This window comes from Harmonia axyridis, chromosome 6 (assembly GCF_914767665.1).
Source record: "Harmonia axyridis chromosome 6, icHarAxyr1.1, whole genome shotgun sequence".
Taxonomy (NCBI): Eukaryota; Metazoa; Arthropoda; class Insecta; order Coleoptera; family Coccinellidae; genus Harmonia; species Harmonia axyridis.
Window position 1 is genome coordinate 35,192,234 of NC_059506.1, and position 27,633 is coordinate 35,219,866.

Sequence of the window (27,633 nt, forward strand, 5' to 3'; positions counted from 1 at the left end):
GATAAATTCCTGAGCTGAAACCTGAAACTAATAATAATCCATTATTTAGTCAGATATTTCTGAACAAAGAGAAAGTAGTTAAAAAAGTTGAGATAAACGAAAGAAAAGCAAGGAGCAAAGAAAATTATTATAAATATAAAAAAGAAAAAGAACTCAGTTTGGAATACTTTTGACAACTTTACAATTAAGTAGTGACAGCTAACCAAAAACAATACAAGTCTCAAGTTATCAGAACTTTTCGAATTAGGAGTTGTAGTGCAGTGACCCGAATATGAACTAAATAGGACTACGAAAAACAAAACAAAATGTATTTCGACGAGACAGGGGTAATATCATTTGCCCATCAATTATATGATACTCACAAATATGAAATTCTACTTCTTAGGAATTATAAATTATTAGCTTTTGATTTCATACTCTGAAGTGAAGAGATTGACGGGTCAAGGATCAAAAATAAATCTCTAAATAAATATTTGGTTTCAGTTAGCCATGGTTGCTTCACCAGATGCTGCTCATTTGGTCGGTATAGATTCCGAGTTTATACAAACTCATTGTATATTAGCAGATGGGGCTGAAAGATTTGGCGTGTGTTCTATTGCATTCGATAAAAGTGAGGAGCTCATATGGATGGGTAATGAAGGGGTACGAGGATTTTTTTGGTAATACCTCTGTTTTCACTTCTAATCCTTCACAATTTTATAGGGTCATGTAACATCATATTATACAGGAGCTATGCAAAAGTACACTTCTTTCCAAGTACATCCAACACAAGAAGTCCGTCAAATTATAACTCTGGATAACGGTATATTGGCATTAACTGCTAGCTCCTTGAGATTTCAAATGAGAAGAGGTATACCACTACTAACTCATACGTAAGTTTCTTATGTTTTTGGTGTAAAGGCTCACTCAATTGATCATGAATTGGTGTTAGGGGTCCAAATTTGAATGATATGCAGTGTATGTTGCAAGTTTCACCATCAAGAATACTCATGGGTGGACATCAAACTAAACTCATTGATTATAATATAGAATATTCTAGAGAATTGACAGCAGTGAGTATTTTAGAGTACTAAGATTTCATTATCAGATAATTGTTAATTTTATATATTTTTAGCATAGATACATACAGGTTTAAATACATATTTAATTTGTCCTTTTTTGTTTTCATATCTAAAAAAACTTTAGATCCCTTAGGGTTGATTTAGCATCTCAATCTTTTTGATAGGTGGATGTAGGAGATACAGGATGTGCAATGATAAGGCCCCATTCGAGATTTATTCTATGTGGATCTCCATTGGGAAGAATAGATCTCAGAGATCCAATCACTCTGAACGTTGAACATAAACTAGAGACGCACACTGGTAGTTTGAGCGATTTTGACGTCCAAGGTAATCTCTTGGTTACCTGTGGTTTCAGTAACAGGTATTTATGACGATTTCGAACCTGATTATATGAAGTTTTAATATCAATTGTTGTTTTAGGCATGGTAATTTGTCAGTGGATAGATTTCTGAAAGTTTTTGATCTGAGAATGATGAGGGCTGTATCTCCTATTGCCGTAGTCACTGATCCTATTTACCTGAAATTTTTACCCTCGGTCTCTTCGAGGTTAGCTGTAGTTTCCAGGATTGGACAGATACAAATATGTGATACTATTGCATTAGCAGAGCCGAGGATCTGTTTACACCAAATCGATCCACCAGGTGAGTTCGGTATTTTGATAATGATAGATTGTATTTTTTTTCTATATTTTTGTTATTTAGTTGCATAAACTGCAAAGGATATAATTTAATAATATTTAATTATTCTACAACTTTCTTATACCCTCTCAAATAGACAAGATAATATGATTAAAGAATCCAAAAACGAATAGTCTTAGAGAACAATACATATTGAAAGAATTCTAAAAAATTACTGCTTCAATTTAAATATTGAGATTTTCTTTGAAATTATAGTGTGAAATAAAAAAATCAGCCATATTATCAGAAACAACATAGATCTGGTTGAGTATTACAGTTGTAGATTCCTCCAATCAAGTGAAATACTTTTTTAATTAATCATTTTTCCTGATTTATAGCTCAGATAAAAAGTTAGAAGCATTTAATGATTTCACAATGGGCTAAATGCACTCCTGTCCTTTTGATGTTTGCATCACAGAACTTAATCATTATGAACATAGAAGTTCTATGAATTAGATTATTTATTTGGATGAACGTTGCCAGATTGAATTAGCATAAGATCACAAAGAAAAATAATAATGAATACTTTAATATGCATTGAGGAACAGTTAGATAAAATGATATTAATGAATGCATATGACAATAAATTCGGATCTCAGATAGTGTTTTATTCTCTATGTTAGTAGGGGTATTTCAGAAAAATCGTTTCATTTTAATTGATATAATGAAATACAGACAAAATGCATTTGTAACGTAGTTTTATTGTTCAATCAAATTTCAATTTAGAATCATTGATTCTGTAGCAGTCATCGAAAAAACTCGGTTGGAATATTCTCTTCCTCTTTAGGAAGCAAGTACAAAAAAAAAAGCGCGGCAACATTGCTTCAACTGTGTTCAATGCATTTTCTTGTTCAGGGGTGGATTCAGAATTTTGGTGTAATTTGACGAAATTTTCTCTGATTTTATATTATCATATATTCAACCTTATTTTCGTATTGGTACTTTTTGTGAGAAACGATATTTTTATTTTGAATATTCTAATAGTGAATTTGGATTATCTCTAATGGTGAGGCTTTGATATTTTCACATTTTTTAATGCCTTGTTTATTCTAATCTTTCTTTTTTGTAAAACATCCTTACCGTGTATGGTATAGATATACTGTTTGGAATGTTATCTGACATTATTTTCATTCAGGTGGAATGTGTACAACATTTGACATATCAGCATCGAGCCAAGCGATGGCTTTCGGAGACAACATGGGGCAAATTCAGTTGTTTTCTACATGTGCTGACCCGATATTCAACTCGTATTCGAATATCACAGAACACGCTGACCATGTCCTTCAGATTCCTTCATTCGACATTGACGATTACAGTGTTCCTTTGGCATCGGTTCCGATGGCAGTTGTCGGACCTCATGTCAACCTTTCTTCTAACTGGCCGGAACAGTTAACTAGAAAGGTTTATAGGTGAGCTCAGTTTGAAGTTTCTACAGAATATAAAGTTCAATTGTGTCTAAATATGAATATGCTTTGTTATCCGACTCGATGGACGATATTTGATATGGTATGATGATTTCTGCAGTTTTATTTCAATTCTAGATTTCCATTCAAATTTTTGTTTAAAAACAGAATAATCGGTAAACTAGACCTGTTTATTAAATTGTTTTTGCAAGTTTGTCGGTATGAAATAATTGCATAATGTAATATAATGATTTTAACTAAAAAAAAACATGGAATTTTCAAAATTGGACCCACAAAAGACTGTAGAAAACAGTTAGTTGATAAACTTGTAGATATGGATAAAAACACACTTACCGAATAACATAACACTAGCAAGAATATCCAAGGCAGACAATAGTTTTAAAGCTTTCAGAACAGCAACTAAAACAAAACAAGATTTAGGTAATAGTATCCCCTAAATTCCTGAAAAATTAAACTCAGGTATTTACAAAACCAAATGTTCAGATTGCAAGTAATAGACAGCTAAAAATTGTAGCCAACAGTAGGGTAGATTAAAATTACTGGTGGGGGTTAAACCTAACCATTTGAATTGTTTTTAATTTAGTTCTCAGTTAGCAACCTACAGTTTTTGATGATATCAACATTGTTATTGAAATATGCGTCGCACATTTATAAAAAGATACCGTATACAAGGGTGAGATTACTTCTGCTTTTACGTAAGAATGTAGAAGTCTTTTCTGATCCACTACGAAGGACCAATTGATGTGAATGATTTTATTGCTATTTTAATCGTAAGACATAAAAGGAAGGTCTTAACAGATTGCATTCTAATTTAATCCTACATTTAAATTCAAGTTTTTGTTTGAAATCTGATTACTTAGTGAATTATTCTTGTTTGTTGAAATGTTTTAGCAAGTTTATGAGAAACGAATTTCTGAATATGAATAAAAATGAAAACTCAAATTTTTCCATTGGTAGGAGATTTATTTGTCAAAATTTGAAATTTTCTGAACAGTCTCATCAAATGTCACTTTTGGCTGATATAATTTCTCAATTTTGAAGAGTCCAGAAGTTGAAAAAAGTTGAACGAGTTGTTTGAATTGTATCTGAATTGTATGCCTGAAAGAATACAATATCATTGCAGGAGGGCCCCAGGAATAGATCCAGAAGTTCTGCGTACTATGAAAATGCAGGGACCGATTGGATACGCACCCAATCCGAGGACAGTCAGGAGAAACCAAGTGAGACCTGATAAGTTACCCGTAGTTCATTTCACTTGATTAGTATTAATTAGAATTCTTTTTAGTTGTTGACTGATTCGAATAGTATTTAGGTTTTTTTTTCTAATTATGGAAAAGTGATTTTTTTTGGGAAACTCCCGTGTTGTGATACTAATTTTAGGAAATAAATTATTTTTGGAAACTTTCAAGGAACTTTTCATTTTTCCTTCCCTTGATTGGTTCTTCTATCTACTAATGCATGTTTCAGTAGTTTGGCCTTCTTCTTAGAAGAAACGACATAGTGAACTTATCGTATCTCTCTCTCAACTGTAGAAATATACAATTAATTCAAGTTTTATTTTGAGGTTATCTATAATCTTGGAAGGAATGGTTACCCGATGAATTACAAACACTCTCCGGAAAATAAAGCTAAGGTTTCAGATGACAACTCCAATTTTGTTGCGATACCGAAACGTTACAGGAAATTAGATGTGAAATATAACAAGTTAGGAAGTGATGATTTTCAGTTCGATCAATATAATAAGACTGTGTTCTCTGGGTTGGAGTCGACCTTGCCAAATGCATATTGTAATGGGATGTTGCAGGTAAATAAAAGATTCACTGCTTTTCGATTTATCGACATAACATTCGATTTTGATCGATTCTAAACTATCTGTACGAAACGGGAAATTCTTGGCTGAACCTAACCTAAAAGTGAAATTTGCTTCTGTCTGTTTTGTAATCCATATTATTATTGATTCTCGATACTTGGTATTCAAGATATCTATACTTTTGGAACTATCTGATATCGTTTTTATACTTTATTCAAAAGGAAATATATGAAGTATGGCACACCAATTCAAAGAACTGATATTTCTAGGTTAGAAGTGACATATCAAAAGCTTACTTTAGGTAGAAACATATCAGAAATCCCTGTGCATTTTAGGCTTCTTGCTGCTCTAAGAATAAACTCTTAGTCTTTTTCATCTTATACGTTGTTCACAAATAACTTATTACTTTTTTAGGTACTATATTTCTCAGAGCCTCTTAGAGCAGCACTGATGTCCCATCTGTGCGACAAAGAATTCTGTTTGTCCTGCGAGCTTGGTTTCCTTTTCCATATGTTGTCTCTATCCAATACTGCTCCTTGCCAACCTGGGAATTTCTTGAGAGCCTTCCGAACAGTACCGGAAGCTTCGGCCCTCAGCTTGATCCTCAGCGATCTGCATGCCGAAGCGAAGAGCAAAGTAGACCTCGGTGCCCTCATACAGAGTTGGAACCGGTTCATGCTGCACCAGATGCATGTCGAACTTATCGAAAACAAGAAAAAGAAAGAAGAGAGGAAGATTGCAAGAAAGCCTTTTGTCTATAGAGAAACAGACTTTCCGAAGATCTCGAATGAAAGGAAGAGGTCCAATGGTGGAATTAGCGAGATAAAGATAGAGGAAGAGAAACGGGAAGAAGAATCAGATATCAGTCATCTTTTTGGTACAAAGCAATTGCAGATTAATAAATGTTTGAAGTGCTCCAATACTGTAAGTCCAAATTTCAATTGCAAATTGTCCATAACCTCAATATTGTTCTGGTTCAGGTGAAAAAGGAGTCGATGTTTTTGGCGTGTAATCTCAATTATCCTACGAGTGAACCTGATAAAGATGAATGGAGTTTCTGTGATATTCTGAAGAGGTCGTTGTGTCCACAGCAAACTACTCCCGCCTGGTGCGATGTTTGTGGGAAGTTCACACCAACTACGCAAAAGAGAATCTTACAGGTAATTTTTTTAGACAACTTCGTTGTCCAAACATGTGTTAAACGCTTAGTATAAAAATCCTTTCGATCAGTGTGTCACTACTTGAATATAAAAGTTCTGTTTCTCACTTTACACTTTCTAGTCCTTGCCCAAGCTGCTAGCTATCAATACCGGTCTTCACAACCCATCGCACAAACAGTTCTGGCAAAATCAAATGGACAAAGTAGTGGCTAAGGCTAACATACCGGATACTATAAGATCGTCAACCCCTAATCCAGGAATGAGCACCAAACCTTGCAGATATGGAGATAGCTGTTCTAGGTTAGGTTGTAGGTTTAGGCACAGTTTTGATAACGCCCCACCACCGATACCATCGAACAATCCCTACTGTAGCAACAACTGGTTACCGCTAGGAATACATATGAATCTCAAAAACGACATACTCAGCGTTGTAAAGGAAGAAGAAGGTGTAAGTAATTCAACCTAACCTAACCTCTACTATCTAAGTACTTTCGATTAATTTCAGAAAACTACGACCAGCAAAGAAAACAATTCGGATCAGGGAAACGAACTGTCAACAAGCTATGAACTGTCAGCAGTCGTGTGTTACGTAAAAGACAGTGGTACCAACGGTAGCAACGATAAACATAACCTGGTAGCATTGATCAAAGTGCCACATCGATATGTTCCTAAAGGAACGGAAGTATCTGAAAACAAGTGGTACCTCTTCAACGATTTTAGCATCTGCCCGGTACCAGCACAAGAGGTTGTTTGGTTCAGTCTCGACTGGAAGACCCCTTGCGTCTTGTTCTACTCTACACCGGGTGTTTTAACAGCTACGACAGAGATTCATCCGACACTAACAAGGGTGAGCAAAAAATAATAAGTTCGAAGTTTATTGAATATTATAACGTGTTTTCTCTTCAGGAAGTATTTACTGAAGATGTTTGCCTTGCTAGAAACGGTGGTACTGCTGGAATTACCTTCACACCATTGAATGACAGCGAAGCCTTGAAACCTGGTGATCTGGTAGCGATGGATGCTGAATTTGTAACGTTGAATCAAGAGGAGTCGGAACTGAGAAGTGACGGTAAACTGTCAACTGTCAAACCGTCTCAAATGTCAGTTGCGAGAATCACTTGTATCAGAGGGTATGTCTGAAGAACTGTCAAACATAACCGGGTACTAAAGTTTTCTTTTTCTTGAAGACAAGGCGTTCTGGAAGGTACACCTTTTATTGATGACTATATTTCAACGCAAGAACAAGTGGTGGATTATTTGACCAAGTTTTCTGGAATCAAACCGGGTGATCTCGATGCCAATTTCAGCTCGAAGCATTTAACGACACTCAAATCGACTTATATGAAATTGAGGTATCTGCAGGATACTGGAGTAATTTTCGTTGGCCATGGATTGAAGAACGATTTCAGGGTTATCAATTTGGTGGTGCCGCCCGAACAAGTTGTGGATACAGTATTTCTATTTCATCTTCCTCATCATAGGATGGTGTCTTTGAGATTCCTGGCATGGCATTTTTTGGGTAGGTAACCGATAAACAAAATAGACTGGACCTTACCTGACCTAACCGATAAACTTGACAATATTGTCCTATACCATCCTCGTAAGATTAGACTTTTGATAACAATTACATACATTCATTCGACAAAAAGCATGCTATCTCTAAAAACTCTCGATTCTCCTTAATTATGGGTATTACTGCAAATTTAATTAATGATTACCTGCAGAAACCATTTTAATTCGGTTTAAAAAAATCGTTAAATTGCTTCTTTACGGCTGCACCAAGTGGCAACAGCGCCTAGTAGGTAGGTAGTTTGTACAACCAATCTAATGCAATCTATATGACAGGTGAAGTTTGTGCTCTTCTTTTTCTTTTCCTTGGTTCCTACTCTTACCTGATTTTTTTTGCTTTCAGTGTGAATTTTAACCTCCAATAAATTACTTTGGTGAGAATGTTATAATATATATTTTTTTTTAGGGTTGAAAATACAGTCTGAAACCCATGATTCGGTGGAGGATGCCCGAACAGCCCTACAATTGTACAAAAAATATAAACAACTAGAGGCACAGAACAAGGTGGGAGAGGCATTAGCAGAATTGTATGAAGCGGGAAAAATATTAAACTGGAGGGTACCCCCAGATTAAATGTTTCCATTTTTATTTGTCTATTATTTACGGAATTATTTTAGTCGATCAATTGATGAAGTAATTTATAATTTACATAGCGCGAAAACGTATTTTTGCATTTATTGAAAATGTCAGAGGAGTCATTCCAACAAAGTTTCGTCCAAATCTAATCAAAAACAGTGTAATTCTCATCGTGGGTAATTTTAAAGTAAATTATTTTTTGATATTTTCAATAATATATGTTTTAATATTAGTCAGGGATTTCATTTCCAGCTCCTGCTCCCACTCTTTCAGGATAAATAGAAGAAAATGTTTTACTTATGTCGTAGGTGTATAACCTTACAAACCTGTCACTTTTTAGACCAATAAGACTGTTGGAAAATGACAGTTCTATGGATGCCCCCTAGTGGAAAATTAGGAAACCAATAAACAACATGACTGGTCTATAGGGCCATCAAAGAAGTGTCATTCTTCAGTAAATTTCTTGGAAAAAAGACTAAAACAACCCCTGTTGAGTAAAACATTTATACAAACTCTTCTACATATCGAAATGAAACAACAGTATAGTAACAATAAATGGACATTGAAAAGTAGAGTAAAAAATTCTCGAACTTGTGCCCAGTAATTGACCTTTTACACTCAAAAAAAAAATTTAAAAAGGGATCTCATACATCTCGGTTACAGATCTACAATACGTTCCTAAAGTCAGTCTCCAAGTACATTATCACCAAACATCAAGGCTTGAAGGGGTTGTGATAAGCAATTTGTAAAGTTCACATTTAAGAAAAGGTCCTTCGAAATCTTAAACACGAGAGTATAGGATGAAATATTGTCTTAAATTTGTTAGAATTGATGAAAATTAGGCCTTAAATTAACTTAGATAGATAGATTGTAAAGTTTAAGGAGGGGTTGTAGCAAAATATATTCACTAGGTATATCTTGACCAGGAGGGTCATGTTGGTCATATGAAATTTAGCACCATTCCGACAAGGAAGTTAGTTTAAGCAATAATTTCTACCACCAACAAAGCCTGCTCTCTTGGCCACTTAGTGAAAGTTTTTAGTGAAGAGTTCATTTAATTAAGGATAGAATATAATTCGAATAGCAGTCTGGTAAATTTCCAAAGGACACCTTAGAGGAGGTTTTGATTGTTTCGATCTGATATGAGGGGTTTCACAGCAAATTTGACAATAAGTGCGGATAGTTTTCAAATTGTGAGGGCTCAATGCCTGTGCACAAGTCGAGTATGGTGTTTCCTTTCAGGAGAACTTGTAATATCTACTGAGATCCTTCTCCCGCAAGCATCGAACCTATCTGCGAATTTCCCATCAATGAGAGAGCTTTTTCTGTCCAAAATAGAGCCTCTTCTGCTATCGAAACTCAGCCTGGCTGTAACTGGGTCACCTGACGAGTCCAGAATGGAGCCTCTCCTGCTGTCAACGCTCCTGCTGAAGTTGTAGGGTAGGAATTCGCTGATTGGTTCGGCCGGGGTTGAGCTGCTCCTTTGGAGGGGTGGTGCTTTCTTGTGATTGGCTGAAATGATGTTGGGTGGGCTTAGAATATTTGGGGTTAAAGGTTGGTAGCATTTAGGTCTATTTTCCCCTAGGTTTTGATGCAATTATGAACTGCAGATTAACGCACTATCGTTTTGGATGAAGATTAACTATAAACATTCATGCTGCCAATGGAAAACTTTCTAAATGCTATAAAAATATTGTGCGTAGTAAATAAATCATATTATGGTGATCTAAAAAATAAGTTTGAGGGATTTTACAACGAATATAGGTGCATTCAACTAACACCTGATTGTATTGATGGAAACTGACCTGGGACAAACAAAAATGTATCCACTAAAAGTTGCATTTGGGTACACCATATTCAATTGTTCAGATAAAACAATAGCTTTTTATTTATAAACATTTTACTAGTCGTCGTTACCAGAGAGTATTTGTCTAATTGAAGGTCTAATAATATAAGTAAAAAATAAATTATCAAATTATATACCTAAAGTTTTTTAGGAACTATGTTTTCTAAACTTCTTTCACAATTAAAAAAAATCCTCTAATGAATTGTTTTTCAGTGAATTCTAACAATGACCTTGAAATTGTGATTGTTATTTGAAATTTATTGGGTGGAACAAGGAAAACATGCTCTGTAAAAGTTTATAATCAACAAAGCATATGATTTCAATTTTTTCCTCAAATATTACATGAAATATTCGAACCCTGATTTTGAAAATTCCGGAAAAACCTCCTTTAACACGTAATATAAAGACAACATTGAAATAACTCAAATTTTCTTAAAAATAGAAGAAGTTAGGCATCAAAATTATATAAATCGACAAACAATCTTCACCAAGTCCAAATTTCTACGATATTTTTCGATATTAGTCTTTATTGGTGTATTGGTTCATTATTCCAATAATAAATTCTTGAAATGAGAGCAGAAAATATGTTTTATATGAAAACACGATTCATGAATTTTGAAGGTAAAAAGTTAAAGAATTAAATTAAACAAAATAATTTCTCAGAAATTTGACAACACATATCTGATCATCAAATCAATAACATGTGTTGCTATAGTGATAATGAATATAATATTTTTAATTTATGGTTACTTTTTAAAATCCTGTTGTATTGATATTTTGGAAATTTTTTTTTCACATGTTGATAGAAGTGTAAATAAACTTCGGTGTAAAATTTGCTAGTCTTGTTGGAGATAATTCTAGAAAATCTTTCAGCTTCCGGGTGAAAAACCCACCCCTAGTTAACACCTTCTGCTAGTTGAACCCACGTGTGATCTACTGTTCTACCTCCAACCCCTAAAAAGATCAGTGAAAAGAGCCTACGGTGAGCCTAAATACAGGTGTTCTAGAAAAAACAAACTGGCAATAGTTACTCTTACCGACTACCACCAGTCGCGCTACCTTATTCTAAACGAAAAGTTGGCCTTGACATCATCCTACCAGGTTGTCTGCCTTCATCATGGCCCTCTAAGATCGAATCCCTCCTATTGATTTCTTTCCTCTGATGCTTCATTATCGTCAGGTCGGCCAACGAGCATTTCCTGATCAAGGGTGCCTTGGATTTGGTCGGTGCTTGCTTCTTGGCCTTGTATAAGTCCAGAAAAGTGGCTACCAGAGACACCACCAGGAATCCTGCTGTCATGAAACCCACAATGTTGGCTCTAGGATCGCTTGGTTTTCGTTCTTTAGCAGGATTTACCGGGATCTTGTGTTTCTCCTCGTTCTCGAAGTCTTCAGGCGTGCAACAGGAGGTGTTGAAGATGTACTCTTCGCACAGCTCATCTAGGCTGGTTTGTATATGTGGTAGAGCGCATGTTGGAGGCAGGACGATCCTCATCTTCACTGTCTTGGTCTTATTCGGCGTCACAGTTGATTCCTGCAGGGTCATAGTGACGTTGATCGTCTCCGAATGGTTTACAGCAGGAACAGCAGGAGTGTCGTCTTTCTTGTCAGCGCCTTTGAGCGAGTAGTGTGCCAGAGGGAACAAAAACATCACCGTAATCAGGACTTTAAGAATCACCACGATCAGTTCGTATCTGATCGGTAGATCCGGGGCTGCAGGAATGTTGTTCACAGCAGGAGTGACTATCTCAGCAGGAATATTATTTCCAGCAGGAGAATCATTGCCAGCAGGAATGTTATTTCCAGCAGGGATGTTATTTTCGGTAGCAGGAACGTCTTGTTCCATTATGTTGCACTTATAACTCAGACTTTACATTATTTGTATATAGGTTAACGTAGTTGTGTGTCGTTTTTGAGGAAATATAGGGATTGTTGTATTGGATCGATAGTGTGGAGTGGACCAGTTCGTTGTTGTGGGAAAATTGTGGGGAGAGAGCGTCGATTGTTTGTTTCGTCGATAGGGCTTGAAAGGCATGCGTGGAGATTTTCAGGACCTGTTTTATCCTACAGGATATAGGGAGGTTGTCGGTTTGGGTTTAATCTAATCTGGATTGTTTATCTGGGTATTTTCGTTTATTTTTATCAATGTAATTCCCCTGAATGGAAGTGTTGTTGTTGGGAAATCGAAGCTAGAATTGCATGTTTTGATGAAAAAAGGTTTCGAAGGTACAGGGTGGTTTCTGGAAGTACGTTCACCATTGCTTTGATCGTCAGCAATTTTTTTTTAAGTTCTTCGATGAATTTTAGGTGAAAGGAACTGATCTGTACATGAAAATTGTTTGGATAATGAAAAATACTTTCCTTCTATAATCATAAGAAAAGGCATCACTTCTTAAACTATACATAGGATGTTGCTGAAAGTTCTAATTTTTGTCTAATACAAAATGTAACTAAGTGTACTGTTATCTACATGAAGTTCAAAACTGCAAATTCGATCGAAATGAAAATTTAAATTTTGATGTAGAATGACAATCCCAAGATCTTTGCAAATTTTATTTCGAACTATAGAAAATTTAATAAGAATATCGAAATAAAAATTTGCCAATATTTAGGTGACTAAAAAACCGACTGAGTTGATATTGTGAGTGTTTATATGAAATAACAATTTCAAACTGCGTGTAAAATTTTAAGCTGATCACATCTGATCTACAGTTGAAGCAAAATCTTGGCTTGATGAAGAGTTTCCGGGGTCTGCACCAGGAAAATCAACCATCATTGATTGGTATGCTAAGTTTAAACGTGATGAAATGAGCACCGAAGACGGCGAACGCAGTGGACGCCCAAAAGAGGCTGTCACCGACGAAAAAATCAAAAAAGTTCACAAAATAATTTTGAATTAACGTAAAGTGGAGTTGATCGAGATAGCAGACATTGTGAAGATATCATCTGAACGTGTACATAATATCATCCTCGAATATTTGTAGGTACATGAGAAAGCTGTGCAAAATGGGTGCCGCGCGAGCTCACAATCGATCAAAAGCAACAACGTGTTAATGATTCTGAGACGTGTTTGAGAGCAATGAACCTGAATTTTTGCGTCGATGTGTGACAATGGATGAAACATGGCTCAATCATTTCAATCCGGAGTCCAATCGACAGTCAGCTGAGTGGACTGCACACGATGAACCGTATTCGAAGAGAGAAAAAATACAACAGTCAGCTGGCAAGGTTATGGCATCAGTATTCTGGGATGCGCTAGGTATAATATTCATTGATTACCTACAAAAATGCCAGACCATCAACAGCGATTATTATATAGCATTATTTTATCGTTTAAAGGATGAAATCGTTAAAAAACGGCCCCATTTGAATAAAAAAAGTTGCTGTTTCATCAAGACAATGCGCCGTGTCACAAATCAATGAATATAATCACTGTATCGCCCTCGAAGGCAACTATATGTTGAATAATAAAATCGAATTTTGCCAAAAAAATGTGTTTTACTATGGTAGACCGGGGACTTTTCAATTGGCCTATAGTACACCGGTAGTTTCGAAGGAAACATTTCAAAAAAGTAGATAGAACAAGAAGTTTATGATTACTGTGAACTAAATATTGATGTCTATTGAAATTATTTTTTTCGAAAACGGTATGTCTTAGTGGATTTTAAGAAAGAAACCTTTTATGGGAGGAAAAGTTGGGAAAAATAGGAAATGCTTCCAAATAGCCCCTATACTCATTGGCGTAGAGGTCAGGGGCGACTGAAGACACGATACCCTCTAAAACTACGCCACTGAGGTATTGTAGGAATTCAATAAAAACATGAAAATATTGGAAACCTGCCGATTACAAGTCAGAAGCTATTTTTTGCTTGTTCGTTCATGCGCCATTCATGGAGACACTCCAAGGGAACCAGCGCTCAAAAGCACCCGACTTTAGGTTAGTGGAACAGTTAAAAAAAAAAAAAAATTCACGCCACTGATATATTCATTGTTGGGTACATTTTGGAATGTGTTGAATCCAAATGGCCAAACATTTATCACCGATGATGAAAATAAACGAAAGTCTAATTTGATTTGACTTCTCATCAAGTTATTAAAATCATTTTTTTAATAATTTCGAGTCATTCGAATAACACCAAATAGGAATGGTTGAATACATCCAGCTAGCGATTTCGTAACCTTTTTGTTCGATGCCTGACACGTTCCTTATCAAAGGTAACGATGATAAGCACTCTGACCTCTGATAAGAAGTTCCGTTCTTACCTGTGGTTGAGTGTGTCAAACAGAGTTCAGATAAAACATATACGAACGTTTGAAAGTTGTTTGAACATTCATTGTTTGGAGTGGTTCGTTATTTTTGACTTTTTTTTTGGGGTCATTGATGATAGGTGTGAGTATTTCTTTCTCTGTTGAATCACTTTTAATTGTAAAAATTAACACTACGTTCGATATTTTGGCGAACTGCGATCATAACAATCTTTATAACCATTTATATGAGCAGGTTTGATGTCAACTAAAAGTTATTTTTATTGGGTAAACAATGGATGAGATTTTGCTGAACCTTCATGGGATTTTAACGAGAAAATTTGAAAATTCGTCCCACAAAATCGAATATCAAATGATGGTTTCCAGCAAAATTTTCTAAAATTGGACTATTTTATAAAATTCAATATCATTCCTTACTTGGAATTTGCTTTCTTGAATAAAAGACGAACTAGTTTGAATCTTATGATACACTATCAAAATACAATTGATATTCTTTAAAGAACTCACTGAATTTCATTTCATTGTTCAAATTATGACAACCTCTAAATTTGTTGGTAAAATATAGCCAAGTCAAATATCAGATATATTGGAATGCTAGTCATCAAGTTAAAAAAATAAAAACACGATCAAGTTGAGAAATACCTGAAAGTTTTTCATTTTGTGCTTTATCTCGATGAATTCGTGACATCCTACTATAACCAATAATGAATATCTTAAGAATATTTGAGTGCAACAAATAAACATCGATATCGTTCAATGACCTATTGAAGCATTTTTCATCGATAAAACATATTATGAACTGAAGGAAATATAAAAATTCGAAATGAGATAAAATTCGATATTGCCAGATCAGATAAATGAACTACTTTTTCATACATATAGATATGCAATGCATAAATATAAATAAATTTTGGTTTATTATTGACGATAACTTATCTTCGTTATGATTTTGGTATAGGAACATTTCTGTGTTCCTGATTGATGGAATAATTTTCGAGGGATTCTTGCAGAGTTTTTTGTATCATGAGATATTCATCAACATTTTTCAGCACATTTATAAGCAGCATTGGGAGGAAATCGAAAAAAGCTCAATCTTATACACAAAATTTCATCCATATCTTTCAGTTTCCTCATATGACCATTACGTTAAAACAAATTTCAGAAATTTGAAGATCCCAACTCTCATTAATGAATATTTGATCATTTCCTCATATTTCTTTCATTTCCGAGTAGTTTGTTCTTGAGAGAAAATTATCTGTGAAATCCAAAAATAGTGTTCTTTGGCTGAATGGTGAAAAAGCCACAGAAATGAATATTTGTTACTTTTTCTCGTCTGAAATTTGAGAATTGAAACAGAGGAATTTGATTTGAAATGATAGGTAAGGGAACTATGTAGCCTCATCATTCAAGAAAATTCCAACACTTATTTAGAAGTACCTATTGCTTTAGGAGAAGTATTATATTTACGTTTAACTTGATATTCTGTGTGTCTTTACAGTGTTCTACTGTGGTGTTCTGTGTTGGCCAGATTGGCGTTCACAGATGAATTTCATTTATTCATTTATGTGAAAATGCGTAGTAAAATATGTGACTTTCTTTTCTCGAAATGAAATTAACAACAATAATAAACGATTGGCGATGAATATCAGAGCTAATATAGTTGTTTGCAAGCTGAATTAGTTATTATTATCAAAAATGAAAATGAAATCAAAAGAAGAATAATTAATATTTATCGCCAATATTCATTCACCTAATGGAATGGAAAAAGTGAGTTTGTGATGATGTTTTTAATATAGTAGCTCATTTACAAAGTTAAAATCTTAAACTTAAGGTTTCCAGGGGTGGCATAGCTAATTATGAGAATTTAAAAGGGCTAAATCTTTTCATCTAGGCCTAATCGAAAAAATTCTGAGGGAAAATAGTGATCCTTTTGATTTCAAGAAAATTTTCGACAGAATGACTTCCAGAGAGAATAATTTAGTTACAAAGTTCAATAAATTACTCCTTCTGGATGCAATACTCAATATATTTTCAAACCCAAAGTTCAGATGTTCAAATATAGTCTTTTTTTGACACTAGAAACTCATCATAAGCGTTCTGCAACAACTTTATGTGCCTGAATTTTGGAAGGAGATACTTCCATGCCAATTTCTGAACATTTACTTGACACCCTGTATATCTTTCAAAATCTCCGGAGCATCGAGGCAATCATCAGCCAATCCATCAGATCTTTCTGCAGATGCTGCGAAAGACAACTTATATAGACGCTATTTCGAGAAAATGAGATTGAAATCTTTATGCTTTATTTATTTCAATAAGCTGTCGGCTTATTTTAGACTGGACATTTTTAGATCGAACGGGTCAGACCAGGTCATGACACAAACTTTAACCTGTCTCTAATTTTAATTCAAAGTATGCGTACATTATGTCAATATAGGAGGCGTTGGGGAATCACTTTTTGAACTTTTGATCATCTATCTCGTTTTTGAGTGGTTTTGTTGAAGTTTCACTGTTTTTTTTCTAGTGTCGTGTGCGTTTTTGGTGTTTGGAGTAGTTATGAGTGATGTGCCAGTGAAAAGGAATAAAGCCTTGTCTTGGATCATCGATGACTTGGTTGGAAGAAAGGCCAATGAACAAAGTAAGTGGTAGATTTAGTTTTTGCAAAAAAAATTGTAACTTGAGGGTATTAATACGATTTATTCGTGAATATCTACGGAATCAACTGCTCTAGAACCGATAGTAAGTTGTTACACTTGAGGACATATACAGGGTGACAGAAAAATCGAATACTTAAACTGCGTAAAGTGTTTTGCTGGGCATTTGTTAGTTTGAGTAATTCTTTGGCGTTTTTCAAAGTCAATGTAGAATTCATGGGCATAAAACGTTCTTGGTATTTTTAGTTTGACAGGTTTTTCGATGGATCTGGTTTCCTTTTGGGAACTTTACATATATTTATCTATTATTGCCCTAGATATTGTAAATTTCTGGTCTTAATACTTTCGACATTTTGTATTTTTATTATCATGGTTTTTATGATGGTTATTTCTTAAAATCTAGCAACATTTTCTGGTATATCTAAATCGCAAATCTTTCAAGATTTTTCGTAAACTATTTCTGAGTTGAAGTTAGAAAAAAATAACACGGAACCTTTTATACGCTATTTGAGTGCATATGGACAAGACTTTATAAATTTTCATTTGCTAAGATGTCTACTGCAAAGAATCTATTTACTTTGTACCAAGTATCAGGTTTATCGGGTCTGCATTATCCAAAATGTAATCAAAGGTAAAATACCTCTGAATTTGTTTCATATGGTGGATGCGCTTTTAGAGAATTGCAGTACAAATATGTATTCATGTAAGAATGCAACCAATATATTGATATATGAGAGATTTTGATTATTTTTAGAGATTTCTTATTACAATGATTTCTTACAGTAAACCATATTTCATTTAATCTTGGATTCTTTCACTCTAATTGATTTTGCATTTCCAATATCACACTTAGAAGTTGCGAAAATGTCATTTTGTTGAAAATTGAGGAAATTTACAAAGGCCTTTCCAATAAGAGGTTTCATTTTGATATTAAAAATAGCTTAGTATTTCAAGAGGGGAATCAATGAATGCTTATTTCTTTGTAAAGAGGAAGGTATGCCATTAAAGATGGAAACGGAAAATTCTATAAAAAATAGGATGTTCCATAAAAAAAAATACTTATTGTCATTTAAACACTTTTGGTATATCCTATGCATTACCATACAGTTTTAGAATGGAGCTTTAACGTAGATTAATGATACTGTGTCGAAAAAAATCGAAAATGTCAGTGTTTAACCATAATATCGCGTCGCGTCAATGGTGGAACACCCTGTATACAGTTCTGTATTCTCGAAGGGTGCAATTGGCGCATGAATGAACAAATGCTCGAAAGCTAAGCATTGAAAAAAATAAGGAAAGCACTGATTTGAAGTAAGGAGCATATATAGGATTTTCCTAAATTGGAGGTACATATAGAAATGAGAAAAAAAAAGACCCATAAAAATAAGCTCACAAATGCTTTGTTTTCGAGAAACACCCTGTTTCTCTAGTAGTTCTACTTTTTTGTGATGATTATACCAGTTTATCGAGTCTTCATTAATCTTCGTTACAGGTTGGGAGAATAAGTACCAGAACTTATAATTAATTTATTTATCACAGCTTTCTAACTGGAACTTTATAATAATTTGGATTTTCCTGAAGAATACTGTGTCTGTTCTAGTGTCTAGACCAAAGTTTCTTTTTATATTTTTCTAAACTACCAGTGGTCCACAAAAAAAAATTGCAGGAAAGAAACAGGCACTGCTCCAGAAAAATATCACCCTGTAGATTTACATTCAAAGTTAGCATAATTAAGTTAAATATCTTGTGAAGGGAAGGTGCTATGAGAAAAAATACCAAACTTTAACACTCTCTGTATCTCGAAAACAAAGCGATTTCAGGCTTATGTTGATAGGACTTTTTTTCTTAAAATGAACCAAGGCATCTGCCAATTTCGTTTGTTCCTCCAATGTAGGAACACCCTGTATTTATAATAGTAAAATCAGAGCCGGAGCAAGTAATTTTTCCGATATATCTTACTATATCTGATTTTCGATTACCTAGCACACCACAAGATACAAAGGACGGTTGGGCATGCAAAATTTCGAAAATTAATTTAGATTTCAAACATGTGTTCCGTTGAAAACATTTGGCATATAACAGTAACTAGTTTCGAATGCAAAATTGTGCTTCCAAATAATTCGAAAGCCGAGGTAGTATTGTTCTTCGTCTTTGTGAAATACTCAATGATTTTATCCCTCTTTCTATGAGGGTTATAGGGAATTCTGTTTATATTGGTTGTGCTGACATTTGTTATTTATTATACAGGCGGTTTGGCAATTTTTATTGTAGGTTATGTTCACAAATGCTGCGGAGCGGAGCATCCTTATGTTTTTTTTAAAGAATCAAGGATGAATTATGAACAGGCAACAACAGCAAATTTGGCCGAACTACCGCCCCTCAAATAGATCGAATAGAGGCGCCTGAAACGGTCACAATGAATAAAATCATAAAAAACCAACAGAAAATCAACCAACTCAACCAACCGTGACCCCTTGAACCTCACACCCTCGTCAAACCACTCATATCCACTTCCTCCGTCCAATTAACCATAATGATAAACATACCTTAACGAAGCAAGAGAAACCAAGCGACCAAAAAGAGGCGCAACGCCAACTCATAACACAACAATGATAATCTAACCTGAGCGCGGGATCATAGTGCACGGTTCCGGTAAGAAGAAGCGACTTCCGGCGAGGTCGCGTGCTGGTTTTTCTTCTTCTTCCCCGCCGCTGCTCATCCACTATGACCCTCGAACGTCGTCGTAAATCAGTAATGGACGTTGGCTGCTACGACTTCCGGTGACTTACCGAAGGGTTGACACGTACCGATATGAATATAATGAACGGCTCGGAGAAAGGAAACAGGTGGATCGTGATTTATTCGGCGTCGTGGTGCGTGAAGGAGGCCGTCAGACGAGAGTTTCGGGACGTCTTGAAGGACTAAACGTATGGAGAATCACGAATTTGCTTTTGTTTGGTTGTTCGCGACGTTTTTTGGGAAACCGTTATTTTTTGTTGTTATTTTCCGTTATTTTTCGTTGTGATTTATAGTTATTTTTGTTGTGATTTTCCGTTATTTTTCGTTTTGGTTTTCCGTTATTTTGTATTGTTATTTTCTGTTATTGGCTATTGTTATTTTTCATCGTTCTGTTTTGCAACCTGTGAAAATGTATGATTCCTAAGGCTACTAACTATTTATTTCGAGCCTGTTTCTTCCCTGTGAATAGCCTAAACTTTTAGTATACTCTTAAACACAATTTCTGGATTTTTTGATTCAGCATACCCGGTTGACCATGTCCATGAAATTTCGGATTGGAATTATTTTTATTACGAATTTTGAAATTATCAATCATACGAACTATGAATTAAAATTATAAACAAAAATCCAGAGGAACATTGTCATGATTTCTTATCAATTCCTAGCATTGCAGTTGGAGTTAATTGAAGCTATCAAAACCAAATTTTGTTTGAAAAAACTGTTTTTATGATTCAAAGTATTTTACATCGCTGTCCACAACTTTCTTTTCATCATTGTATTGCGGCCATTTGTCTTTCAATGCTCGGCTCAAACGCATTAATTGCGTTCGATAACGATGACCTGTGATTGTTTCACTCGGTTTTAACAAATCACAATACTCTACGCTGAGCATGACCTTGGAACCGTGAATATTTGGTTTGACTGTCGACGTGGAAGCATGGCCGGGATATCCCCATGATTTTCTTCGCTTGGGATTATCGTAATGAATCCATTTTTAGTCTCCATTCACAATACGATGCAGAAATCCCTTCCGTCTTTGTTTTGCAAGAAGCTCTTCACAAGCAAACAAACGCCGTTCAACATATCTCGGCCTCAACTCGTACGGCACCTAATTTCCTTGTTTCTGAATCATTCCCATGACTTTTAGGCGTTTTGAAACGGCTTGTTGCGTCATTCCCAATGATCCTGCGAATTCTTGTTGCATTTGACACTAGTCTTGATCAAGTAATGCCTGCAATTCTGCATCTTCTTAAACCTTCTCTCTTCCACTGCCATGCTGGTCTTCGATGTCAAAATCACAGTTCTTGAAGCGTTGAAACAACTTTCGGCACGTTCTTTCACTAATAGCGGCCTCACCAAAGGTATTTGAGAGCATTCGATAAGCCACAGCCGCAGATTCTCCATATTAAAGCAGAAAATTAAAACCTCCCGCAAATGAAGAAAAATTGGCTCGTAAGCTGACATGCTTAATCGAGAATAACTTCATGATGCAGACACAAATCGACTAATATTTCGATGTCGTTATGTTTACAAATCCTAAGCTTTGTGTATGACATCTACGATCTATTATATATTTCGACTTCCACTACCAAAAAAAAATTTCATCAATATCGAATCAGTGATCACGGTAATATTAGGTATTTCTTTCCAAATATTTTTCTTGAATTTTTCATAATTCTGATGATTTTGTTATTTCGAATCAAAACCCAAAATCTCAATTCCATCACTTCCATAAATTTGAAAGTATTTGATGTTTTTCTGGAATTTATTCAAATTTCGTATAATATTGTGACGAAATGCTAGAGCAACCAGTTCTCTCATGGATATTTTCGGATATTCCAAATATTCCGAATTATCTCCAACTCTAACCTCCAAATTCCATCTTGTTATCCCCTTTTAATTGGCATCACTGATCATTTCGAACGTGTTTTCAATTCCAACCTCGTTAAGAAAAACCACGCATGTAACTTCAGAGAGAAGAAAAAAATTATTCCAAACGTGGGACTTCGATGCATCATTTTTGAAATGTTTATTTCTGACGTACGGTCAGAATGGACGATCGGAGATAAGAAGGGACCAGAAAATGTTAGAAATAAGACATTGTGTCGGCTCAGAGAGCAACGCGATCTAGGAAGGCCTATCTAAAAACCATAAACAGTGGTGTCAAGGAGATAATTTGGGATTTATAAGATTTCTCAGAAACAGGAAGAGTTATTGGTGGGTGTGTCCCTTTGTGATGTTGGGCCTTCGAGGAGGATTCTTATAAAAACAATAGCTAGGATTCTGTTTTCCTTACTATAATTATACTAATACGAAATTTTTATTGAGAAAGAACAATAGTCACAACAAGAAAACGAGTAATCTCCCACTTAAAAAGGGTCTTCCAATACGAATGATATAAATTAATATGGTTATAATGGCAACACTGTATGTTATTTTTGACATTTCTTAAGTCATTTGTGTTCAGGAGGTTATGTCATTTGATCACGGAACTATAAACGATTCAATAATGTTTATAAATTGTCAAATTCTCTTGTCAAAATCAGTGCTCATTTGTGAATACTGATGTGATCATTATATAATTTCCAATTCCCATGGAAAAACCCTTTATCAATTAAAAAAATTCTTCTCTCGTGAACTTGATACCACCTGATTATAAAATAAAGGACACGTACTGCTAGGAGAATATGAAAAATAATTTTTTTACGGTTAAGTCTATGCTTTTATAGTATAGGAGAATTTTCAAAATTTTATAATATACAGGTTGTTCTATGAGGTTTGAGTTCAAGACGAAGATGGATAGTTCGAATAATTTTTATTATTGAAACGAAGTTTAAAGTTCATATTTCTGATTTTAACAAGGAAATAATATTTTAAATTTTTGTAACTTCTGCTGTAGCTGTCATTTGTCAAAGTTTCATAGAACTTATAGAACTCCCTGTATATACGGATTTCGAATAGGATGATGTAAAATGTGCATTGTTCTTTCGATTGATGTACAATCCATAGAACATTCAAGCTTCATCATCAAAAACGCCGACGCCATCTTCTTCTATGCACCTCTATCGCTATAGACGCCGCCATATTGCATTTGCACCTACCATTAACTGTAAAATCCTTCCTGGTTGCATTATATTCAGAGCCGGCAAAGAATGGGTACTTCATAACTAAAAATAATTGCCGGATTAGCATACGTAAGGCCTTTCGGCACCGCCACCACAAAAGACTGAAGACAGGAGGCAGTATGGCCTTTACAATGCACCCAGTTGTAGGAACAAAAGCCCCATTCAAGAAACAATGAGATGTGGTTTGAGACATGTGACTCTCGTTAGCTACGCCGAATATATATGAGGTAAGCATGCGAAATCGGTGTTATGTGCGGACGTAGCCATCTCGCGAGAGTTCGAGGAACTTTTCCATCTATTTTCGTTTTCATTTTTTGATAATGTTTATTTTAATTCGAATCCTCACACTCATTATTTTTCAATGTCGAAATCTCAGAATTTTTTGAAAAAATTATAATTTTCTCTTTTTAGTTTACCTATTATATAAATTTTCAGTAAGCAAATTTTGTCCCCAACATGAACTATCAAATTTGACATGAAGCGCGCGGAAATGAAAACATATCAGTGATACGATATTTCAATCAATTCGCGAGTTTCTCCACAAAGAACGCACTTCTTATGTCCCATAGTGAATCAACGTTTCATATTAACTCAAAATATATTGAAATGAATACCTCAGAAATATATCAGAGTTCAGAAAACAAACTTCAAGCGCGCCAAACAACGTGAAACAACGGATGACACTAGGAGAGCAAAAGTTGCCAAACCTTGGATTTCACCAAGTAGATACAGAAAATAATAAATATTCTGCTTATTTTGAATTCGACAATTAGGAAAAATATCGGATTCGAAATATTCAAATTTGCATATTAAATCGGGAATTACTCAAATAACTATAATTCATTCAATATAATACACATTCATAACGATATAGTAGAATTGTGGATTCGAAAATATATCACAATCCGACAACGTAATCTAACCATGTTGGGGACATCTAAAAATCGCGTATGCTCCCTCTATCTATGTTTATTACTCTATGGTTCGTATCAAATGAAAAGAAACTCATACGAAAGTCAACGCCAACAAATAAACAAGAACCATCAATGAACAACAACAAAAAAACCGTGAAATCGAAACGAAGAATCAATCTCACCTCCCTCCACGTGAGATATGAGTGTTGACGAGCACCGGACAAAGGCGAAACACGGTGAAAAAATCGAAATTTCATTAACGGCAGCTTCTTTGGCGCTGGATGCTAACAGAGTCGAACTCATTACCAGAAATGATTCGGCACTTTGGGCGCACAGGTAGCCGCAGTGACCTCTTGTGACTCTTAGCGGCAGCAAGAGCTCCTTTCAACTGCGATGGATTATTATGATGGCCAACTGTTGTGATTGCCACACGGGATAAGATGGAATTTGAATGCAACGTTGGCCATTGAAAGAACCTTTTGATCGAGAGTCGCTGGCATGACCAAATGAAATTCTAATTGTGGAGCTTCTTCAGTTGGTGCTTCTTGATGGAAGAGTCTGAGTGAGGTCATCCGGTTACGCACGTTGTTTTTTTTGTTTTTTTTTAAGGAGTCGATTGTTGCTGAGGTGTGCAGGGAGTACCGGTGGTACTATTGGTAGATGGGTTACATTCTTGCATAGAATTTCAGTAATTTGTACTGGTTGAACGGTTAATGTAGAAAGATGATTTTTTCTTGTACCTTAGTTGTCATACTGAAATTATCATAGAGTACCTTATTAACATAGAGGAAGTATACGCAGTTTTTACATGTCCCCAACATGGTTAGATTACGCCAGAGACTAAATGAATGGGTACCAAAGTTTGACTGATACGCGAAAAACCAACTGCTGGTGATCCCTCTTTACATTCAGGGTAGAAGTTTCGATTATATAAAATATAAAATGATCGTTGTTTATTTTTTTCTGTCCTGTTATGAACAAAGTATTTATTTTGACAGGTATAAGTTTGTATTCAGCAATGTTGAATCTGATTTTAACAATACGGAGAAAGAAATATTTTCATTCTCTGTTTATATTCAGGGTGTTTCTAAACAGGGGGTTCAAAGGAAAATGAAAGATTTCTTGGATAATTTTAAGAGAAAAGTTACAGGGTATTTCTTGTAGTCCCACTTTTTTGTAATGATTATACCAGTTTATCGAATCTATATTGATCTTCGCAACATATTGGGTAAATGAGTAGAAAAACTTATAATTAATTTATTCATCACAGCTTACTAACTGGATCTTTGTAATAATTAGGAATTTTCAGCGGAATACTAGAGAATTGTTCAAAATTTGTTTCTCGGAAACGGTAGCAGATACAACAGAACAACAAGATATCAAAAAGTGTAGTTCTGCACCAAAGTTTCTCTTTACATATTCAAAACTGCCAATTGTTACTAAAAAAAAAGTTCTGGAGGAAAGAAGCGGGGACTGTTCCAAAAAACATTTCACCCTGTAGATTTGCATTCAAAACTAGCATATCACATGATGAAAACTTTAAATTGGAATATCTATGTCAAATTCAAATTAAATGTTTTCTGAAGAAAAGTTGCTATAAGAAAAAACAAATTTTTCAACAAATTTGTTTTCGAAATAACTCATAGCACCATGACCAATTTGTCATAGATATTTCAGTTTGAAGCTTTCATCATGACGTATCAAGATATATCAATTTTGAATGCAAATTTACAGGGTGATATTTTTTCTGGAACAGTGCACGCTTCTTTTTTCCAGAACTGTTTTTGGTGGACCACTGGCAGTTTTGAATATGTAAAAAGAAACTTTGGTCCAGAACTACATTTTTTGATCTCTTTTAGCTTTTTCGTATCTACTACAGATTTCGAGTGAAAAATTTCAAACAATTCTCTAGTAACACACAGGAAAATCAAAATTATTATAAAAATCCAGTTAGTAAACTGTGATGAATAATTTCATCATAAGTTTTGGTAATTATTTACCCAATCTGTACCGAAGATTAATAAAGATTCTATAAACTGGTATAATCATCACAACGAAAATAGGACTACAATAAACACTCTGTATCTCAAAAACAAAGCGTTTTTTTCTTAAAATCATCCAAAGAATCTCTCATTTTCCTTTGTAACTATAATTTAAAAAACTCTGTATTTTAACATCAACTATTAGTCGTGCTACTAAAGGTACCCGATAGTACCACAAAAATCTGACATCCTCCGATTCAGTACAGCCTTTAAATTCGTACAAGACTACAAGCTCCAATCTAGCGTAGCACTCGCGGCCAAAAACCAATCTGAAACATCTGAACCGATTCATTTTCATAATCCGGCCAATTTTCAATGGGTACTGCCACTGCTAACAATAGGACCTTGAGCAGGGGTGGGGGTAGAGCGAAGCATCTGCGACGAATAAATCAAGAACAGGTAGGCGGTGCCTTTGAGCGTTTCGCTTTTCGCTGGTTCAACATAGTACCGTCGGTGGTACCGGTGGTACCTCTTCTCCGCCACGAACAATAATACCGCCACCGTGCCTTGGTCACGCCAACTTAAGACCTCTATAACTCATCTTTGCTTAAATATGTATTAGTAGCAGCTATAATAGAAGTACCGAAGTACCAACAGCACATGGATAGCGCGCAGAACGAGTTCTCTCGGCTCATTTCGTTTGTTTTTTTCAACGCGGAAAATATTATGCGCATGGGAAAACGGGCTTTAGGCCGAACGATCTAAAGCCCGATTCTCAACGGATATCAACTTGATAAACTTCTCCTGTTCGTAGATAAAGCTTTTGAAAAAAAATTAGATTTACGTCGCGGTGGCAAATATATCATAACTGCTGCTGCATATTTCATTGTGATGTAGTCGACGGAATACAGGCGATGCCTGGTGGTAGAATACTTCAACAATGAGAGATGTGGTGATTTAATTCCGTATGCAGTTTATGATATGAGTTGATTGGTAGTTCTTGAGAGTACCAAGTGGTACAGTATCAGTCTAATAAATGATACATTATGATACATAGGCGTACAACTTTGCTTCTGCCGTTTTTTTTTTTCAGAAATTCGAGGCTTTATTGTGAAAAACTGATTGTACGTTTATGATTCAAAGTATTGTCCATCGCTGGCCACTACATTCTACTATCTTTCGGTCAGCGAATGAATTCCGCGTTGAAAAAACTGGTCATCTTTTGAAGCGATCCACGAATCTATCCAATTTTTTACTTCTTCATAAGACCGGAAGTGATGGTCAGCCAGGCCGTGTACCTTTGATCAAAACAAGTGATAGTCCGAGGGAGCAACGACTGGAGAATACGGCGGGTGGGTAGGACTTTCCATTTCAACGTTTCAAAGTAAGTTTTGACCACTTTCTCAACATGGAGTCGAGCATTGTCATGCTGTGAAATCACTTTATCATGTCTCTCGTTGTATTGCGGGCGTTTGTCTTTCAATGCTCGGCTCAAACGCATTAATTGCTTTCGATAACGATAGCCTGTGATTGTTTTAGTCGGTTTTAACAACTCATAATACACTATGCCGAACTGGTCCCACCGAATACTGAGTATGACCTTGAAATCGTGAATATTTGGTTTGGTCGTCGACGTGGAAGCATGGCAGGGATATCCCCATGATTTTCTGCGCTTGGGATTATCGTAATGAACCCATTTTCCGTCTCCAGTCACAATGCGATGCAGAAATTCCTTCAGGGTTTGCCTTGTGAGCAGCTGTTCACAAAAAAACAAACGCCTTTCAACATATCTCGCCTTCAACTCGTACGGCACCCAGTTTCCTTGTTTCT

The 27,633-nt window shown here is 35.3% G+C and overlaps 3 protein-coding genes across 4 annotated transcripts in view; 2 read left to right on the top strand and 1 right to left on the bottom strand.

Moving 5' to 3' along the window:
• The first annotated feature begins 166 nt into the window (after positions 1-166).
• LOC123682316 (PAN2-PAN3 deadenylation complex catalytic subunit PAN2) lies at positions 167-8,509 on the top strand. The gene is made up of 16 exons (XM_045620878.1): positions 167-326; positions 484-642; positions 703-872; positions 932-1,052; positions 1,226-1,422; positions 1,482-1,702; positions 2,874-3,147; positions 4,286-4,382; positions 4,727-4,966; positions 5,387-5,896; positions 5,953-6,132; positions 6,254-6,580; positions 6,638-6,979; positions 7,039-7,262; positions 7,320-7,651; positions 8,108-8,509. The coding sequence occupies exons 1-16, from the start codon at positions 306-308 to the stop codon at positions 8,272-8,274; spliced, it is 3,582 nt and encodes a 1,193-aa protein (XP_045476834.1). The 5' UTR covers positions 167-305; the 3' UTR covers positions 8,275-8,509.
• A 256-nt stretch (positions 8,510-8,765) lies between these two features.
• On the bottom strand, positions 8,766-12,102 carry LOC123681685. The gene is made up of 2 exons (XM_045619925.1): positions 11,222-12,102; positions 8,766-9,789 (listed from the first exon to the last, which is right to left on the bottom strand). The coding sequence occupies exons 1-2, from the start codon at positions 11,967-11,969 to the stop codon at positions 9,479-9,481; spliced, it is 1,059 nt and encodes a 352-aa protein (XP_045475881.1). The 5' UTR covers positions 11,970-12,102; the 3' UTR covers positions 8,766-9,478.
• A 2,227-nt stretch (positions 12,103-14,329) lies between these two features.
• Positions 14,330-27,633, top strand: part of LOC123681682 — a 125,771-nt gene continuing 112,467 nt past the window's right edge. The window contains exons 1-2 of one of the 2 annotated variants that reach the window (XM_045619920.1): positions 14,330-14,513; positions 16,914-17,027. In XM_045619920.1, the coding sequence (XP_045475876.1) occupies positions 14,345-14,513; positions 16,914-17,027 (283 nt within the window). In that variant the 5' untranslated portion in view covers positions 14,330-14,344. Of the gene's footprint in view, positions 14,514-16,137; positions 16,157-16,913; positions 17,028-27,633 lie in introns of those variants that run through there. The other variant, XM_045619921.1, reaches the window with a different exon arrangement.